The sequence below is a fragment of the Saccopteryx bilineata genome, chromosome 5 (assembly GCF_036850765.1).
Source record: "Saccopteryx bilineata isolate mSacBil1 chromosome 5, mSacBil1_pri_phased_curated, whole genome shotgun sequence".
Classification (NCBI taxonomy): Eukaryota; Metazoa; Chordata; class Mammalia; order Chiroptera; family Emballonuridae; genus Saccopteryx; species Saccopteryx bilineata.
In genome coordinates, this window is record NC_089494.1 from 122,914,562 (window position 1) to 122,935,470 (window position 20,909).

Genomic DNA, 20,909 nt, shown 5'->3' on the forward strand with positions numbered 1-20,909 from the left:
GGTATCTTGTTTTTAAAAGAACACTTCAATGAATGCTGAAAAGCCCCACTGTAATAAGTCCTGAGCTCTAAAGCACTGTTGCCAGGCCTATAAAGTTGCCAACACGACACATCAGGTCCAAAGCACTGTTTCTATATGCTATTTTTAATCACTGTAAATTTCTAATTTAGGTAATCAAAGTATCCAGAAGAAGATATGCCAGAGCATGTTGGGTAAGACAGTATAGAATCTTCTAGAAAGATTCCATTGCAATGTTTCCAGGTTAGTATATGCTTGGTCTCCTAGAAAATGATCAACACAGGTGGAGGAGGGACACTTGGGAATACACTGTGTCCAAGAACAGATCTGGACAAACCAATCATAGTGGAAATAAATATCAGCTTTATTAACACTGAAAGTGCCATTCATTTATATTCCATAATCCAGGTTACTTAAAAGTAACCCTTCGCACCACAATCTTTCAAAAACTGAATTAACATGTTAAAAAAAAGGGCAATTTTCATTGTGCTAATTATTGCAGGCCTTCATGCATGATAAACCTAAACAAAGATGTGTGCCAACAATATACGAATTTCCATATAAACAAATTGATTACTAACAAAATATAAACATGGTTTTTTCACATTAGATTTTTAAAAAGCTATTTTCCAGCAAGAAAAACAGATACATAAAAACTGTTAAACTCAGAAATTTTATACATTTTTACAAGTACAACTTTCAGTAAACAACACAAAGTCAAAATATGCATGAAAAGTGGCACATACCACACTGTATCTGGCCTCTGGGAGATTCTGCTAATCATACTGGCTCCTTATAACATAATAAGCTACATGACATTCAACTGCAACAGTGGACTTTATTTCTCACACAAGTAATTTTATGTGGTACCGCATATTAAAAACAGGTTTTTTCTTAAGTACAATAACATTGTCAGATTGGAAATTTAATTTCCAATTTTTTGTCTGCCAGTTACTTAACATACACAGCACAGTATAAAGACACTCAATACATATTTGGACATTTCTGAACCAATTTATAGTCAATTGCAGAGAATCACAATATATCAATGTGTTGTTTCATAAACAAGATCTGACCTTGCCCAGTAAGAAAAAAACTAAGAGTTGAAATTTTAGGGCACAATAAAAGAAACATTTAAAACAATAGTAGGACCAGCCAAGAGAAACTGGAGATATATAAATCTTGGCACCTTTCCAAGACAATTTAGTTTCTCACATTTGTCATAGCTCTAAGAATTCAACGGCCATTTTTAGTGGACAGCATATTTTTGCTACTGCTTAAAACCAATTTTTTCCTTTTTAACTGCATTTCAGAGAATTCTCAAGAGAAGTCAATGTTCTTCCTTGCAAGAGTATTCTGATAGCAAAGTAAATATTCATCAAATTCTGGAAATACATATTTTGAATGGTTAAAAACAAAATTTTAAAAATATTTTTGATCAGCCAGCTGAAAATATCTTCATATAGTAAATAATCTCTCAAAAAGCTTTTATATATATTTAATTCTAACTAAACAGTACCTTTATATAAAACAAGTTCATAAAAATGTAGAATTAAAATGAAAATAGAAATTACTGAAATATACAAATGTGTCTACAGACTAGACATTTCCACACACATATCCCCTGATACACAGAGTTACAAGCATACTTTCAACTTAGTCATGGATTTTAAAATACATATTAAATCAGAAAGTGATGGTGAACTCCTGAGTTCTTCAACAAAGACAGAACCATAGGTAAGTGTACTTTGTAAAAGCAATAAGGTCCACTGAAGTCGGTAACAGCAATGCAGTTACTGATGGCTACATCTTGAAGAAAGTTAAAAGACAGAGACACAGACAGTAGTTCAATGCACACATTCATGATGCTCATACACAAATCAACAAGTATTGGTCAGAGTAGTAAATCAGTGTACACATGACACATTTCCCAAAATGTGCAAAAAAGTCAACCTTGATATGAAAAAAAACAACAAACCTTTGTACATAATTATAAACTGCCCAGCATTCAACTGAGATTAAAAATGTTTACAGAGAGAAACTAATAAGGTTAAATATAAAGAATAGCTATATTTAAAAAATGTACATTAAGCCAAAAGGTAAATATACAAATTGATAATCATAGTTTGAAATAATTAAAGTTTATTCTTAAATTTATCCAAGTTTACTTTTATTTACAATGATATTTGAATAAAAAGAACCATGTGAAATATAAGAGATGTCAGACATTGAAAAGTATTTTTGGTATTAACTCTTTTATACTATTTCTGAATGCAGGGTAGCAAAATTTAAAACCAACAGCAATAGAAAAAAATGTAAACCTTTTACTAATTAAGATTGTATTAAAAACAACCATGTTTTTAAAGTACTCTCATCCTTAGACACTGTGCTCTCACTTGGAGAGGGTATGGTTTAAGAGTTTGGCCCACTTTCTTGTGCTCGTAACCCTTTTCAGCTCAAACATTTCCACTAGTCCTCTCTTCTTATTCCAGGTGGAAGAAAAGTCTTTGGAAAAATAAGAATATGTCAATTCCATTTTGAAGTCTAAGTACCTGCTAGAGTTTAAAATGTAATTTTGTTACTTATCTCTCCCCTCCAAGTAATGCTAACGCTAAAATCATCACCATATATCCTTTTTAAAAAATAAAATCTAAAAATATAAATAAATAAATGAACATAAAAGTGCTTTTCAGTATAGTCACAAACTCGACTGTTCTCAATGGTCATTAAGGGACTCAGAACCTTATTTGGAGACAAATTCTGCACGCATTCTGGAATGCATCCTTCCTTATGTTCCAAAATGCTTATGGCACAAAGCAGACATCAGTCTATAATTTAATTTTCCTCAAAGCTTTCCTGAAATGCCCCTCAAGTCAAACATAAGTTCATGAATGTTAAGACACTAGAAAGTACACCACCAACCCGAGGCATCATGTTTCAATGCATTGACTGTCAACCAATGTTAGTAAGATTGGCACATGTAAAAGCTCAAGTTTGTAATGTCTATTCAGTTCCATAGTTGAAATTTTGCATGTCTAAATGCAAACACTAAGCACCTCTCCTTTCACTTGAAGGACAGATTGAAATACAAATTCTACTAGTATCAGCTTTATCATTTTTACCCTATTAACAAACAGGTGGACAGAAGTAACAGTGATAATCATTTTGGTAATGGGTGCATGGAATAGAAAAGCTTTGGTTTAAATTGATTCTAATAATACAGATTGTGAAAGCAAAGAAGAAGTAATCAGCTATAGGGACAGATTTATACCTTCACTATTATTAATAAAGATATCACATTACTGTCTATTAAATGAATTATGAAAAACATGAAGAATTACATAAAAGACTATGCAGACAACAGATAAAATTTATTCCTTTTCTTTTCTACAATAGCTATGACCCCTCCCTTCAACTTTCAGAAACTAAATCATGTCCACTCTGACTATCACTGAGAGAAGATTCTCTGGACTCCCCTGAGAGCTCATTACCATTTACAGCTCTGAAAGGCGATTATGCTAAATGGTTGGCTCTGGCACTTCCCACACCTGTTATGGTGTCCTGTTCCAAATGTCGGCAGAAGTCAGAGCAAAGCTGAGACAACTGTGAAGTAGGGACAGTGGCTTTACAGCACTTCTTCCCTAGCCAACCAAAAGAGGTATAAGAAAATTTCCTTTTGAATGTTTCATAAACTAAGGAAGCTTGTTTTGATGATGTCTAGCAGAATTTCTATTCCAAAGAGTTCATGAAGAACTATGCAAAACCAATTACTTTCTATTTAAGGATTATATATATACTATTACACAACACATACAAATTCTATTTTAATCTACTTTTACCAACCAAGAACTTGGCAATTTACAATAAATACCTTTTTAAACAATCATTTATACTAGTGACTTGTGGAAAATGTGCTGGCACTCCCACCTGAGGACGATTATACTCACCGGTCATCAGTAGGTCACACAAATTTTTGATCCTCCAAGAACAGAAACTAATCTAATGAACACTCATACCTTTCCTCTCTTCCAATCCCTGCCCCAACTCCACACACACACACACACACACACACACACACACTTCACAGAAAAGCTAGAATTTTCCTCGAAATGTTAGATTAGAATTTGCTACCCCTGAATTTTCTTGCTCACTGTCCTAAGCTTCATTGCCTTAACATTTGTAAACCACTTAACCTCTTTAGGGCAAAACAACCATCCTACCTCTGCTATGAAAACCCTAACTAAACCATGATGTACAAAGAACCTGGACAGTGTCAATGTGATTGAAAATCAAGTAATCAGCCTGGAAAACAACCGACTCTATGTCTCTTTAGAATGTGAATCCCTCTGTCCTTATCTTAGGAGCTCTAATCTAGTGGAGACTGCAGTTGTCTATCACAGACTAACGACAATGTCTTTGCTTTCATGCAAAAAAACTAAGAGGTAAAAAAGGGTAGGAGAAGGAGCAGGCATTAAGAAATATTTAAGGGCCAATACACAGTTTAAGGCCAAATCAACTCTTGAAACTACTGATTTTGGAGAAAAATCTTCATTCCGGTGGATAATATGAATTACTGATATAAAATAAAATTAAGGCATACAGAGAAAAAGGCACTACCAAAAATTAACAATTAAATTGCTTTTCATTAATATTTAACCAATCTTAAAATTCAAAATATGAACATTACAATTGTAACAAAGATCAAACTTAATGGAAAACAGTATCGAGAAATTGTCCTAATCTTAATATAAATAACACTGTTTACAGAATTCAATTTCTATAAAATGTTTTAGGTATTTTAACAGTTTACACCAAAAGAAAGCATTTCTTTTCTCTTTAAAAGAAAGAGCAGGAAAAAAACACTATATTATGAATAAATGCCCTCCATCACGGAACTGCTGAGCAGAGGCTGGGTTTTAGAAGAGGGAGTCCTGAGAGAGAGAGAGAGGCTGCCTGGCCCATGGAGGTCCCTCTAGTTTGGGGATACTTTTAATTCATGTTGTTAGTGACATTTTCGTTTATAACAGCCAATAATTATCCAAAATTGCTTCCCCCTTATCACAAAAAATAGTAAAATTTTAAAACAGCCACTGAACTTTCAGAGTCAGGGTATGCCCATGTCTCCTCCTATACTGTGACCTCAAGAATAAATTAATTTAGTACCTGACACAATAAGCCACAATTTTTGAATAAGCAAATGAAAAAGATTCGCCCTGCTTCTAAAATGTTTATAGATTACTATACTTGATCGACACCAGGTGATTTCACATCCAAGCTATTGGTCCCTAGATCCCAAATGAAATCACTCGCTGAGAACTCTGCCGTGGGCCAAGAGTCTGCATGTGGCAAACCTCTGGGCCTCTGAACCCAACCTTGGTCATTTTGATAAACTATTCAGACTTAATTTTCTTAATGACTGCACGTATCTTATCATAACTCCATCTCCGTAATACAACAGACCAGATTTGACACATGTAAGAGGTAAAGGAGCAGAAAGCTACTGTAAACAAATATCACTTTTTAATGTAGTTTCTATTGAGAACAAGATAAAGACTCTCAAGTGAAAGCCAATTCAATTTATTCTGAAATAAGTTTTAATTTTTTTGTAGTTCAGCCTCTGCATTTCAATCCCATTAACTATGTAAGGTTGACAATGCCTTTGAAAATTAAGGCAACAGTCTTTAACCATTTTTTCAAGTTAGAAATGTTTTGTAAATGAGAAAAAATTGAAAGATATTCATATACTGAAAATTTCAAAGTCTGTATACTTTTAAATACATTTGAAATAATTACCAATCATCAAAATTCCCAGTAGTCATTATAGTTTTCAACCCTTTATTCAATACACTTTGTTTGCAATGTAAAAGATCTTGTATTTGGCCCAAACTTAAGTCATGACATTTTGACTCTCTCAAGGCCTAGGTAGAAAGATACTTCCTGAAAAGCACAGTAAGACTGCTAGTGAATCTTCTCCAGCACCAGAAAGTCTGCCACAATCAAAGCAGAATGCATTTTAAAGGCACAAAGTCAGCAGTCTGACCATTTTCCAGCCTCAGCAAAGGAACATTACAGTATAGAAGAATCAGTTGTGCATTTAAAAAACAAAATACATTTACAGTCATCTTAAAAAGTTCAAATTTCATCTGTTGATCCACACTGTTCTTAAAAAGAGAAAGTTGGGAGTGTTACATATAACTGCCCCAATAGAAGTGTTTTGTTTCAAAATTTTCTTTTTTAAATTTACTTTTGGTCTTCCATACCCCATCACACTTCAAGCTTTTTTGTTCTAGTAGCTTTTATATATATTAACTTTTCTTGTGGTTTTGGTACCTTTACAACTTGTTTAAAATAAATTCACATCACTTTATATAATAATTCTGTAAACTATTTGTCTATCTTTAAATCTCTACATAAAGAACAATATTTCTCTTATACAACAAAGGTCTTCTGCAGCAGTGTTAAGGTAGTCGTTTCCTTTCAGGTGACTGACTTTCTATAGCATTAAAAAGGAAAAAGAGACTGCAGTCTTGCTTGGGGTTTCCCAGTCCCCCAAGATTTCTTTCTAAAGATTGTTTGTCTCATGTTCTGCACCACTGGTTACCCTGACAGACCAAGACCAAGAATGAGTAGAAGGAAATTACAGTCACACAAGACAGAAACAAAGGACAGACACCATGGTCTTGCTCAAGCAGAAGAGATGCCTTCACTCAAAACAGATAAAGAAATGCAACATATCCATACCCTTGGGGACTGTTTACAAAACAGGATTTGACAGCTGGTTTTCTAGGGAAGGGGCCACTCATTTATAATCTTCCTGGTGAACCGCTTCCTTCGATTAAGAGTATGGGAGAACCTTTGTGCTTGGACTGCTTCTCAAACTAGCTAGAGGAATTTCGTATTTCCTACAGGGAACGTCAGATAGGACTCTTAATACAGTAAGCCAAAATCTACTTAACTTCAGAAACAGTATTTTAAGAGTCCCTAAAGATCACACTTTTTAGCAGGAAATAAAATACTGGAGTCCCCTATGAATCTCATAAAAGGTATTTATATTTAGGGCCTCCAGAAAGAATACTATTTTCTAGCTCTTCAGCACTTTGCTTTAATATACTGAAAAAAATGGCGAGTGGCCAAGTTACTGGTATCATTCATATTTTTCAGTAGCACAAGTCCATGAGAGATAGTGTAATTCTCCTACTTGTCTCCTTCCATTTAATGTCCTTGCTCTTAGTAGAGACATTATACTTGAAATACCTGGTTCTTTTCCCACAATTATAAATTGAGCCAAGGAAAGAATATATACAGACAGATGAGTTCACTAAGCTGTGTGATTATATTCATTCTGTTTCTAAAATTGAAGTTACTGATTTGGGCGTACCATGCAGCTGGTGAGGAACAGACTGCTGCTTGCTGCTGGGATCATTTGCCCTTAACCTGAAGTAGTGGTGTCTGCTCCTGCAAAACCCCCACTGTGTGTTATACTACTTTCTCTCTGAAACTGACTTTGCAAGGAACTTCTTTCCAAGGGCTGTTCCCAGTTTTCACTGAGGCTGGTCTTTATAACAGGCAGGGTTCCTCAGGCTTGGCCCTGTTAACATTTGAGCAGGACAATTCTTTGTTGGGGGCAGCCGACTCTGTCCTTTTACACTGTTTGTTTCACAGCATCCTTGGCCTCTACTCACTAGATGCCACTAGCATCCTCTTAAGTTGTGACAAAACTGTCTCCAGGCATTGCCAAATGCCAAGAGAAGTAAGCTGTATGTACCTCATCCTTCTGAACTGTCTTACTGCTTTTTGAGGTGCTTTAGTATTTTGTGATCCCGAGAACAAGGGCTTTATCTTATAACACTAGTTTTATGGCACTCCAGGTTATATACTCTTAGCACTTAAGAAATGTTATCCATGAGGAATCAGGATCTAGAAGTAGGAAGATATAATATGACTATTTCTCCTTTCCCTTCATTTTAGGACTTTCTCCTCAGGTAAAGAACACAGTTTAAAATACACTAAACAACACTTAGCTCTTCTTTTCATTATTTCTGCTGACTGGCAAACATGGTCTCTACTACTGTTCACACATTTAAAGCAACCTCCTTTGTCTTTTAATTTGGATTTGCTCCTTGACTTTCCATATATGTTTTAAAATAAAATAGTATATATATATATATTTTAAACAGAAAGCTATCCCTTAAGATTTATAGATTCCAATAACATGGATCTTTTATAGTGTATTTGCTTATTTTTCTGGTTAGAATTAACAAACAAACATACCTCTTAGAGATTCATGTTTTCTATCAAGATTCCTACAAAGCAAAAGCTTGGTAGACAAGAGATTAGGATCTAAAGAATACAGATATAAGAAGGAACCTATATTCTTTTAAGTTGAGTACCTACTCTAAACTCAAGTTTAGGGTTCAAACCCACAAATGAGACTCTAGTTTAAATACTATCATTAAAAACAAATTATACATCATTTTCTTCTCATTTTCCATGTCTCCCCATCACTGCTAAGTTGTCAGTGACCCAGAGAAAGACTACAATCTTTAGGTTTTTCCATGATTTGTTTGTACGAAAAAGAGTGACCATGTACTAAAGTGCTTTACGTCTCTGAACCACATCAGTACATTATAAAAAAAAATGTTTTTAAGTTTCAAGTTCTTGTAAGGAAAAAAAATATTAAATATAAAAATTTAGGTTACTACTATTAAACAAATTTAACCAAGAATCAAGAGAAACACTTTCCCTCTTGTCTTTTTTTCTCCCCATCTCTCTTTTTATAAAAAAGAAAAGTGCAGTCAGAGAGAAGGTAGATGAACAGAGTGTGCCAGGCAGAGGCATATGAGGAGGCTGCTGGCTGCTAGTGATGGTGCACAAACACATGCCTTAAGAGCTCATCTGCGGAGGGTCTCAGCTTGGCCTCTGTAAAGATCTGCCTGAGGAAGTCTCGAGTATAGTCTGAGACGTGAGTTGGCAGCTTCGGGTTTGTTGGCTGAGTAGCGATTTTAAAGATGGCAGCCATTGCTTCGTACTCCGCCCATGGAGGCTTTTCAGTTAGCATTTCTACCACAGTACAGCCCACACTCCTAAAAAAATTGTTTTAATTACACAAACAATATCATCATGAAAGAAAGCCAGTTAACTATAAAACAAGAAACAGGAGTAAAGTCCATATATACATAAGTATGACTTGATTTCAAGTTCAGTTTCATTAAAAGGTTGTAAATATATATGACATAATTTAAACATAAAAGTCAATAAAAACAAACCACAATTTAAGGACTGACTCAAATAGTTAAGCAAAAAGTATGACTCATTTTATAAATTCTGATTTACGTAATTTTCTAACCTGATATTAAATATAATTTTTTGTCCTTATCTTACAAATACAGACATTAAAAATTATTTTTGCCTTTAGGTACCTAAAAGGAATATCCATTAAAAACTGTTCTGGTGAGAAGCAGAAAATGGCCATTTTATGTTCTAGCTTAAAATTATGAAGCAATTAAAGATTAACTGAATTATAAGAGACTAACAATAAAGATTAATTACTTTTAACCTGGCCTGTGGTGACACAGCGGATAGAGAGCATTGACCTGGAATGCTGAGGTCACTGGTTCGAAACCCTGAGCTTGCCTGGTAAAAGCACATATGACAAGTAAGCAATGAACAGCTAAAGTGAAGGAATTATGAGTTGATACTTCTCACTCCCCCCTCCACTCTCTGTAAAATCAATCAATAAATCTTTAATAAAACTGATTACTTCTAAAGTTCTTCAGAGAAATGTTTTCAGGCAAACCTAGCATCAAAACCTACCAGATATCTGCTTTTCTGCCATAGCCTTCTCCACTAATTACTTCAGGGCTCATCCAGTATGGTGTGCCTGTGACAGATTTCATTCCTGTCCCTGAAAGACAGATGGTTTGAAGTCGTCTGCTGGCCCCGAAATCTCCTAGTTTGACATTGCCTGTTGAGTCTCGCAGAATATTTGCACCTAAAAATAAGAAACATCCTCATTTCATTATTTTTATTGGCAATTTGTAATGTAATATAAAAGAACAGCAGCAAATTGTCTTAGCAGACTCTTCAATCTGTCTCGTAAAAGAGGCTGCTTTTCATCTTCCAAACAGTACTTGTCACTGTCATAATGCCAGTCACACAGAGGGAGTTCACTAAGGGTTTACAACACAAACCTTGTATGAGTCAGGTCTGTGCTTTTAAAACTAAGAACGTTTCTCCCACTAAAATGGACCAATGTGGAGGGAGGTGAGGATGAAACAAAAAAGAGAAAGGGGAAACGGCCCAGAGGACAGAAAGCAACAGCAGGCTATCGGGCTCCACTGCCCTGTGATACTTAATAAAGCAGGAGGCTCACAGCTGAAGTTTATCTTCTGAAGAAATTCCTGAGACCCTCCTAACCAAAACTTTCAGCACTTTCCCCCTGCTTTTGTCTTGACAGTTCAGTTTTTCTAAATATTGGGTTTTGTTTCACATAATTTTACTTCAAGCCTGACCAGGCGGTGGCGCAGTGGATAGAGCATCGAACTGGGATGACGAGGAACCAGGTTCGAGACCCCAAGGTCGCCAGCTTGAGCGTGGGCTCATCTGGTTCAAGCAAAAGCTCACCAGCTTGGACTCAAGGTCACTGGCTCCAGCAAGGGGTTACTTGGTCTGCTGAAGGCCCGCGGTCAAGGCACATATGAGAAAGCAATCAATGAACAAGTAAGGTGTCGCAATGCGCAACAAAAAACTAATGATTGGTGCTTCTCATCTCTCCGTTCTTGTCTGTCCCTGTCTATCCTTCTCTCTGACTCTCTCTGTCTCTGTAAAAAAAATAAAAATTAAAAAAAAAATTTTACTTCAAAATTTCTACATATTTTAAATCTCTTCTAAGGAAGCTATGAGCTTTGTTTTAAAATTTCACTTACTTTTATTAATAACCTTAATTTATTTATTATAAATAGACTTTGCCTGTCTGGCTTGAAGAAGTGTGCTGAATTCTCTACAGCAATGTTCCTCTTTCCCCCTTTCATACTGCATTCTCTGGGAGAGTTCACTATGCACAGCCCTCTGCTCCAGGATTAGACACATGAATTATTTGGAATTATTCTGCACAGGAAATCTGTATTGTATCCTTTCTTCCATGTATTTTATTTATTCAACCATTCATTCATATCAATATGAACACATGAGTACTTTTTGTATCTTGGGTTATAAACCAATGTGACTTTTTGCTGGTTTGCTTTTTGCTCTAGTCATTCCACTGGGAATTCTTTCTACTGGCTCCTGTGTCCCTTTGTTCCACTCCAAACACTGCGTTCTTGTCTGCCTTTCGAGTTGTTTTCAGCATTTTCTTACTTTTGGGCCCTATTAGATGCCCCAAACTCAACTGTTTTTTGTTTTTAATTTTTATATTTTGATTGATTTTACAGAGGAAGAAACAGATTTGTTGCACTGTTTATCCATTCATTGGTTGGTTTTTTTATTGATGATTTCAGAGATAGAGAGAGGAAGAAGGAAAGAGATGCATACACTTGTCATCCCACTTATTCTGCATTCATTGGTCGCTTCTTGTATGTACCATAACCGGGGATTGAACCTGCAACCTTGGTGTTTTCAGATGACACTTTTATCCAACTGAGCTAACTGGCCAGGGCCAGCTTTCTTCTTTTCTTTGTTCTAGATCTGTGAAGTATGCTACTGGTATTTTAACAGAAATTGCATTGAGTCTATAGATTGCTTTGGGGAGTATAGACATTTTAATGATATTAATTCATCCTATCTATGAACACCATATGTATATGTTTCCACTTGTTGGTATCTTCCTCAATTTCTTTTTTCAGTGTCTTACAATTTTCCAATACAAGTCTTTTACCTCCTTGGTTAAATGTATTCCTACGCACTTTATTTTTGTTGCAATAGTGAGATTGTTTTATTTCTCTGACAGTTCATTATTGATGTATAAAAATGCCACTGACTTCTGAATATTAATTTTATATCCTGCCACTTTGCTGAATTCATTTATTAGGTCTACTACTTTTTTGACTGAGACTTTACAGTTTTCTATGTACAGTATCATGTCATCAGCAAATAATGATAGTTTTACTTCTTTTCCAATGGGAGTGGTCTTTAATTTCTTCTTCTTGTCTGATTGCTGTGGCTATGACTTTCAGAACTATTTTGAATAAGGTGGGGAAAGGGGGTGGGGGCACCCATCTTGTTCCTGATCTTACAGGATTGCTTTTAATTTTTACCCATTGAGTATGATGTTGGCTGTCAGTTTGTCATTTATGGCCTTTAATATTTTGAGGCATGTTCCCTGTACTCCCCCCTTCCTGAGTTTTGATCATAAATGGGACCTGGCTTTTATCAAATCTTTTTCTGCATCTAATCGTGTAATATTTATCCTTCATTTTATGTGATAAATCACATTAATTGATTAGCGAATATTGTACCAGCCTTGCTTCTTTGGAATAACTCACATTTGATCATGATGTATGATCTTTTTAATGTATTGCTGGATCTGGTTTGCTAATATTTTGATGAGAATTTTAGCAACTATGTTCATCAGGGATACTGGACTATAGTTTTCTTTCTTTGTAGTGTCTTTACCTGGTTTTGGAATTAGGATAATGCTTGTCTCATAAAATGAGCTTGAATGTCCCCCCTTCTATTGATTTTTTTTTTTTTTTTTGGAATAGCTTGAGGACAGGTGTTAGTTCTTTGAATGTTTGGTAAAATTCACCTGTGAAGCCATTTGGTCAAGGATTTTTGTTTGCTTGAAGTTTTTTGATAACTGTTTCAATTTCATTTGTTGTCATCGGTCTCAAGTTTTCTGATTCTTCCAGATTGAGTTTTGGAAAATTGTATGTTTCTAGGAATTTATCCATTTCCCACAGGTTGTCCAGTTTTTTGGAATATAGATCTTCATAGATCCTCTGAATTTCTGTGATGTCAGTTGTTACTTCTCCTCTTTCAATTCTTATTTATTTGGGTCCTCTCTTTTCCTTAATGAGTCTAGTTAAAGGTTTTTCAATCTTGTTTACCTCTTCAAAGAACCAGCTCTTGGTTCATTGATCTTTTGGGGTTTTTTTTAACACCTGTGTCCATTTATTTCCCCTGTGATCTCTATTATTTCATTCATTCTACTTCCTCTTTGCTTTGTTGTCCTTTTTCTAGTTCTTTTAGGTGCAGGGTTAGATTGTTTACTTGAGATTTTCTTGCTCTTAAGGTATACCTATAATGCTATGAACTTCCCTCTCAGGACTACTTTTGCTGTGTCCCATAGATTTTTGGTTGTTGTATGTTCATTTTCATTTATTTCAAGGAAACTTATTTTTTCCTTGATCTCTTTGTTAACCCACTTGTTATTTAATAACATGCTATTTAGCCTACAAGTGTTCTGAATGTTTTTCAACACTGAAATGTTTTCAGTTTGGTGCTTTGGGGTGAAATGTTCTGATATCAATTAAATCCAGTTGATCTAGTGGGTCATTTAAGGTTGTTTCTTTGTTTTCTGTCAGAAAGATCTATCCATTGATGTTAGTGGGGTACCAAAATCCCCTATTACTTACTCTATTGCTGTCAATCTCCCCTTTTATGTTCATCAAAATCTGCTTTATATGTATATGTAGGTACTCTATATTGGCTGCATAGATATTTACAATTGTTATATCCTCTTGTTGGGTTGCTCCCTTTATCATTTTATGTAGTGAGTGACCTTCTCTGTCCCTTACTACAGTCTGGTTGAAAGCATATATTGTCAGACATAAGTACAGCTTTTTTTTCTTCCTTCATTCCCATTTGTTTGGAATACTATTTTCCATCTCTTCACTTTTCAGTCTATGTGTATCTTTTGTTCTGAGGTAGATCTCTTGTAGACAGCATATATATGGGTCATTTTCTTTTCTATGCAGTTACCCTGTCTTTTGATTGGAGCATTTAATCAATTTACATTTAAGGTTATTACTAATATGTAATTGTTTATTGCCATTTTATTCTTTAAACCTATAATCCTCTTGATTTCTCTTTGGTTTCTTTTCTCTTTCCTTTTCTTATAGCAGGCCCTTTAACATTTCTTGCAGTACTGGTTTGGTGGTAATAAACTCCTTGAGCCTTTCTTTTCTTTCTTTCTTTCTTTTTCTTTTCTTTTTTTTTTTTTTTTTTTTTTTTTTTTTTTGTTTGTTTGTTTGTTTTTTTTTTTTTTGTCTGGGAAGCTCTTTATTTCTCCTTCAATTTTAAACAGTAGCTTGCTGGATAGAGTCTTGGTTGTAGGTTCTTGTTTTACATTACTTTGAATATTTCTTGCCAACCCCTTCTGAAGAGTTAATGTTGAGAAGTCAGATGACAGCTTTAGAGGGGCTCATCTTGAGGTAATTAATTGCTTTTCTCTTGCAGCTCTTAGGATTCTTTATCTATCTTTGGCATTTTAATTATGTGTCTTGGTGTAGGCCTCCTTGGGTTCCTCTTTATAAGAACTCTCTGTGCTTCTGGAACTTGCAGGACTTTTTCTTTCATCAGTTTAGGTTAATTTTCAGCTATGATTTCTTCAATACAAACTCTCTTGCTCATTCTCTTCTCCTTCAGGAACCCCTATGATGCAAATGTTGTTTCTCTTCATGTTATCACAGAGGTCTCTTAGAGTTTCCTCAGTCTTTCTGAGCCTTTCTTTTTGCTGCTCAGCTTATGTGCTTTCATTTATCTCATCCTCTAAATCACTGATTCAATCCTCTGCTTCATCCAGCCTGCTATTGATTCCTTCTAGTGCAGTCTTCAGTTCAGCTATTGTATATGCCATTTCTGACTGGTTTTTTATGGTTTCAATGTCCTTTTTAATGCTTACTAAGTTCTCATTGTAATCATCCATTCTTACTCTAAGATCCTTAAGCATCCTAATAACCATTATTTTAAACTCTGCATCTGGTAGTTTGGATACTTCCATTTCATTTAATTCTTTTTTTCTGGGGATTTCTCTTGTTGGTACATTTAGGTCATACTTCTTTGTCTGCCTATTTTGTCTGTGCACTAGGATCTCTACTCTGACTCCTAAATGTTCTGTGATGTCTTTATGAGGAAGGTGGGCTCAGTGGTATAAACCTCTGGGCCACCTGAGCTCCTTGCTCTAAGAATGTTTCTTGAGGGCTATATTTACCCTCCTGTTGTGTGTGACTCTTGAATACTATTGGTCCTTTTGTGGGTGGTTAACCTGGCCGGCTGGCTCTAAGGGTCAACCTCGATCACATGTATTAGATGCTGTGCAGTGTCTGTCCTATGGGGCGTATTCTTCAGCATCTGGTGCCTGCTGTACTCCTCCTTTGGGCGTGCTGCTTCTGTAGTTAACTAAGTCTAGCATTGGTGTCTGCCACTCACTACTGGTTGTGTTGTTCCTGAGTCCTCTTGGGCGGGGTTTGGATACGGGTTGTCAGACGTTGTTTGTACCAACTGTCTGGAGCTACCGCCCTGTTCACTGTTTGTGTCTGTGCTTTCTGTGCCTGGGTAGTGTGGGAGGGGCCAACTTATGTATAAGGATCAGTTTCCTCCTGCTTAGAGGTGACAGCAGCTCCGTAAAAGGGCCCAATCTCCACAAGATTTGCCTTCCTTTTTCAGCTGCTCCACCTCCTTTAGCAGCTGCCTAGTCTTCCCACGGAGTTTTCTGTAGAAAGACTGTAGTGTGGGCTCGACTGGCCTTAATCAACCACTCCCTCTACAGGTTGTAAGCTTGATGGGTTAGGGCAGCTGAGGTTCGGAATACAATGTTAGTGGGACCTCCTACTTCAGGGGTCTCTTGATCAGGAGCTAAGAATGAGGAAAGTACCCCCTACTCCAGAGCCTAATTCCTCAGCCACTGCTGAATACTCAAATTTTATTTCTTCCCAGCAAAGTGAGCAGCAGGTTCAGATAGAGTAGGGCCAAGAGTCCCCTCTGCAGAAGTTCTTTCAGCTGGGGAGCCTCTGGTCTCAGGGAGAAAGATTCAGTATTCCATTGGGGCTGATTGTGCCCCGCCAGATAGTGGCTAAGCTCCTCAACCAGTCCCAATAACAAGCTGCAAGGAACTCAGTTTCAATGCCTGAACTCTAAGCCTCTCTCCCTTCCTCCTGTGGATCTTAGCCCCATTGGGCAGGATATCCAGGACTTCAGCTAGATGACTCTGAGGCTCTACCTCATCCAATGCACGCAAGCTGTTGTGTAGGTGCTGACCGCAGAAAAGAGAACTAGCCTCAGCTGGGTTTGGTGCCTGATGTGCTCTCCCTTTGGATATGCTGTTTGTAAGGTTGGTTGGGTCCTGCTCTGATGTTCTCTGTAGCTGGCCTCTGAATGTGTTGGTTCTGGACCTCTTAAAAGGGAATGTGGTACAGACCAGTAGAAGATACTGCCCATCACTGACCCTCAGCAACCTTTTTGGAGCTATAAACTGTCTCTGCTGGGCTTAGGTGCACATGGAAGGAACAAGCTACAAACCAAGGCTGGCTTTTACGAGCACTGGGCCTGGGGGCAAGTCAGCAAAACGTCCAAGGTTCCCTGCTCTCCACCTCCTGCTGCCTCCTCTACTGGCTACTTGTTGGGCTCAGGCCTTGAAAAAACCTTGGGTAGAGTGTGGAGGGTGGTGCAATTCAGGGATTAGGAAAGGTGATAGGTGTGGTTCCCACCTCAGTGCCCCAAGTGCCAGTCTGTACTGAATTTTTTTTACACTGGTAGGGTGTAGCCACTAAGAGTTCAGTGGGTGTGGCTATGAAACCCAGAGATTTGGTCTGCCCACTGTCCAGGCAGTCTCTATTAAATATCCTGTGAGGCAGAAATACCAGTCATGTTCTCGGGAAAGTGGGGGGAAAGTTCCAGCCTCAACGCCAGACAACTGAGTCACTGTCACCCCCCACCCCTGCTTCCTGGACAAGGCTGCTTATTTCTCAGCAAAGCCCAATCTCCATAGGGCGGGACAGGAGAGATTCCCAAGGGTGGGGCAGTTGCTTTCCCCCAAGGTGCTGCCACATGGAGGGGATTGCTCTACCTAAGAAAGACAGCATCTGGAGAACTGGAGAATGATTTAGTACAGGGGTTCTGGTGGCCGTCTCCCACTGCAGCTCTACCTGAGGCCGCCATACTCTCCTAACACAACTCTAGTCCTCTCAGGCCTCCCTCTGCCAGAGCCCCTGGGTAAGGGGTGTGAACAAGATTTCCTGTGCAGGCCCTTTAAAAGGGTACCTGGGTCTCTAAGAAGCCTCGTCTTTCTCACAGACAAAAACTTTGCTTCACTTGACCAGGTGGTGATGCAGTGGATAGATCAAACTGGGACATGGAGGAACAAGATTTGAAACTTAAGGTCGCTGGCTTGAGCACGGGCTCATCCAGCTTGAGTGTGGGCTCACCAGCTTGAGCCCAAGGTCGCTGGCTTGAGCAAGGGGTCACTCGGTCTGCAGTGGCCCACCAGTCAAGGTACATACGAGAAAGCAATAAATGAACAACTAAAGTGCCACAAGGAAGAACTAATGCTTCTCATATTTCCTCCTTCCTGTCTGTCCCTATCTGTCCCTCTGTCTCTGTCCCACACAAAAAATAAACTTTGCTTCTTTTTACCACTTGATGCTATGTGGGCACCTCTTCTAGGATCTGGTGCCTGAGGCTGGGGTGCCAGGCCTGGGGTTTAGGACTCACACCTCTCAGGGAAAACCTCTAAAGGAAAACCTCCCCCCAGCTGAGAGTCCCTTCATACCCTCAATCACAGTTTGCTCCTGGAAGTGGGGACAACCCTTTCACATCTCCACCATTCCTACCAGTCTTGATGTGGATTCTTCTATGACTCCTTGGTTATAGATTCCTATTCATTTAGTCCTAAGTTGGTTTTTCAAAAGGATTGTTCCTACCTTAGTTATAACTCCAGTTCTGTCCTAAGAGGTGTGAATTGGAACAGCTGCCTACTCCATCACCATTTTGGAATCCTCCTAACGTCTAATTTTAATTTTTAAACTTTGTTATTTTTAAATCTCCTGTACCTTAACCATGTTTTAAAATCCTTATTTTATCCCTGCCTTCCTTTCCCCCTTCTTTCCTTCCTAGCTGTAATGGTCTCTAAGAAGAAAAATTAATAGTGGGAAAAGCTACACTGGAGATGAATGAGAATGTATACTGCCAATTTCCACCATGAGTTTCTGTACTCCCAGCAAATCTTCCCCTCTCCCCCACCTCCAGTGGATGACAGCTTCTCTGAATCTTCTCTTCGGGGCAGGGGTACAGGATCCACTCTGCATGCCATAATCTTAATTTAGACACAACACCAGGGACCCTATAAAGCAGCACTGTCTACCCTACTTAACACCTCACTATCCAATACATAAAGAGGACCCTTTCAAAAACAGACCCTATCTCTAAAATACAATATTTAACCAAGGGAGGAAGAGCAAGCAAGCTTAATGGCTGCAAGCTGAAAAGGAACAATCTGAGGCAGGTCACAGGTGAGAACTATCTGTGCAGAGGAATCACCAATGCTGAACCAAGGCCCACCAATACAAAGTGCTGAGGAGAAAATGTTTAGCCAGGATCCCAACATAGTCTCCTAATGTTTCAAAACTTATTTTGTATTCCCTAAAAGTAAACTCTTAAGGAGATTCTTCACACATACAGTGGTACCTTGAGATACAAATTTAATTCGTTCTGTAACCGAGCTCGTCAGTCAACTCATATATCAAACTGCCAGTACTGGACCCATGCACCAACGTGCCAACTAGCGGCAGCTTCCTGAATCATGACTCGTATCTCAAATTTTACTCCGATCTTGAACAAAAATATGGACTGAATTGCAGCTTGTATCTTAAAAAAAAAAATTTTTTTCTGTATTTTGGACTGTTCGTATCTCAAGGTACCACTGTATACAAAAGCAGGGCGAACAGTATACAGACCCATCACCCAGCCCCAGTAATCACCTGAAAATCTTCCCCAGCCACACTGCCAGCCACTCACTCCACCCCCTCATATCATCTAAAGCAAATTCAAGACATAATGATCAATAGTTCAGTACAGATGACGTCAGAGTAATGGCGGGGTAGGAAGCAATACCGATAAATCTCCCCCAAAACTCAACAAGATAGTCAACCAGAAACAGAAAAACCTATCCGTGGAGCCTCCAGATGTTTCGCAATACACCCGAAGGTATGGACGAGCGAAAAATTGGCTAAATATATAATCAAACCCCGAAGAAAACAGGGAGTAAGAAGTGCTCCACCTTCCTCACTAACCTAAACAGGGCGGCTTTCACTGGGAACTGAGAATATAGAAACTAAGGTGGGCAAAGGGGGTGAATAGATCCAGGCTGCGGCACAAACGGCTGAACCAGGCTGTGGCACGGAGATCCAAGCCGAGGAAAAACTGTTCCTGTGGCAACCTGGGCAATATAAGCTAACACTGGTGCCAAACCCAGACAAAGAAAGACAAGTGGGGCAGCCATTTTCCCCGATCCCCTGGTCGGCGCACGCAGATAGTGGACAAGAGATTCCTTCCAAAGCTCAGGGAGTGGGCGCCCATGTTACGCCACAGAGAGGCAGAGTCAGAGGCCTTTGTGTGGGCCGAAAGCAGAATCTCGGGCCGCCCCAGCGCCTTGAAAAAGCCACACACGGGGACGGAGCAAGAGTCAATTCCAACGCTGCAACTTTTCCATGCGGGTGGGGGTTTCACTCAGAGTGTGAGACTGCCGGCCTGATATCCTGGTCTGCAAGCGCAGATAGTGAGTGAGAGTTTCCTCCAAGCGCCCCGGGAGTGGGTGCCCACCTGTGTTACCGAACAGAGTGGTAGAGCCAGAGGTCTCTGAGTGGGCGGAAGCCCCGCCTGATTATGCTAGCAGCTCTGACTGACTGAGCCTTACCCAGAGCCCTGTGCTGAGTGGGAATAGAGTGGGGAGTTGCTGGCTCTTTGAGCATCTTACTATCCAGGCAGAGGCAGCAGCAACCCCATAGCTGGATTATCAGGCTACTAATTGAGAAAGCAAAGATTAGGAGAAAGGCTCCAGGAACACGGACTCTCTCACTGGCGGAGCCGAAAAATGCTAATGAGCCTCAAATGCCAACGAGACTAAAGCACAATACATGACATCACCATAGAGAATTATCAACTGCAAACCTCTACCTAAGCGTGCCAAAGGGGCAGAACATGGGGTACAGAGTCACCGACCAGGAAGAGGGAGAGAAAAGAAAAACCAAGAAGATAATCTCTCAAAATCAAGAATAATCCGCAGACTTTATAACCTATCCCATTTTATTATATTTGTTCGTTTGTTTCTCTTATCTTCATTCTTGATTTTTTTTTTTTCCTCCTCCAATTTGGTCGATTAACTCTCTGCCGGTCTTACTCTCTCCTCTCCTTGAACTACACTACCCATAAGTGTTACATCTCCCATTATCTTTTGTTTCTCTCTATGAGGGTTGGACTCTAAACCCTTAACTCTATCTCTCTCTCTCTCTCTCTCCTCTTTTTTCTTTTTTGAGTGGTTCCCTCTTTTTCTCTCTCTCTCTCTTTCTTTTCTCCCTCTATATTAGTTTCTTCCTTTCTCCTTTATGTCTCCTCTCATTCAAACCTCAATAACGAACAAATTATCTTATCTGGGACTCAAACTTATGTTTGTGGCATTTTGGGGGGTTTTTACTTCACCTTTTTAACTCACTAGCAGTGCTCCCATCCCTTGCTCTCCATTTTATCTAGTTCTTGTTCCACTAAATACAATAGTAATTTTTTAATTTGCCCCCCATTTACCTGTTTCCCTTATTCCTCTCATCATAACTCTTAGTTAACCAACACCTAAAACCAAATCATTTTATTCTTGACACAAATTTTTTCCTTATTGGCTTTTTGTGGGTCCACACATCTTTCTTTTTTCTTTTTTTCTTTTTCTTTTTTTGCCCCTTTATTACTTT

At 38.4% G+C, this 20,909-nt stretch overlaps 1 protein-coding gene across 4 annotated transcripts in view; it reads right to left on the reverse strand.

Annotated features, from left to right (window-relative positions):
- Positions 1–1,295: 1,295 nt before the first annotated feature.
- MAP3K2 (mitogen-activated protein kinase kinase kinase 2) overlaps positions 1,296–20,909 on the reverse strand; it is a 104,739-nt gene continuing 85,125 nt past the window's right edge. For all 4 annotated transcript variants that reach the window (XM_066233127.1, XM_066233128.1, XM_066233129.1 and 1 more), the window contains 2 exons: positions 9,832–10,009; positions 1,296–9,101 (listed from right to left, as the gene is read on the reverse strand). In XM_066233127.1, the coding sequence (XP_066089224.1) occupies positions 8,876–9,101; positions 9,832–10,009 (404 nt within the window). In that variant the 3' untranslated portion in view covers positions 1,296–8,875. The remainder of the gene's footprint in view (positions 9,102–9,831; positions 10,010–20,909) is intronic.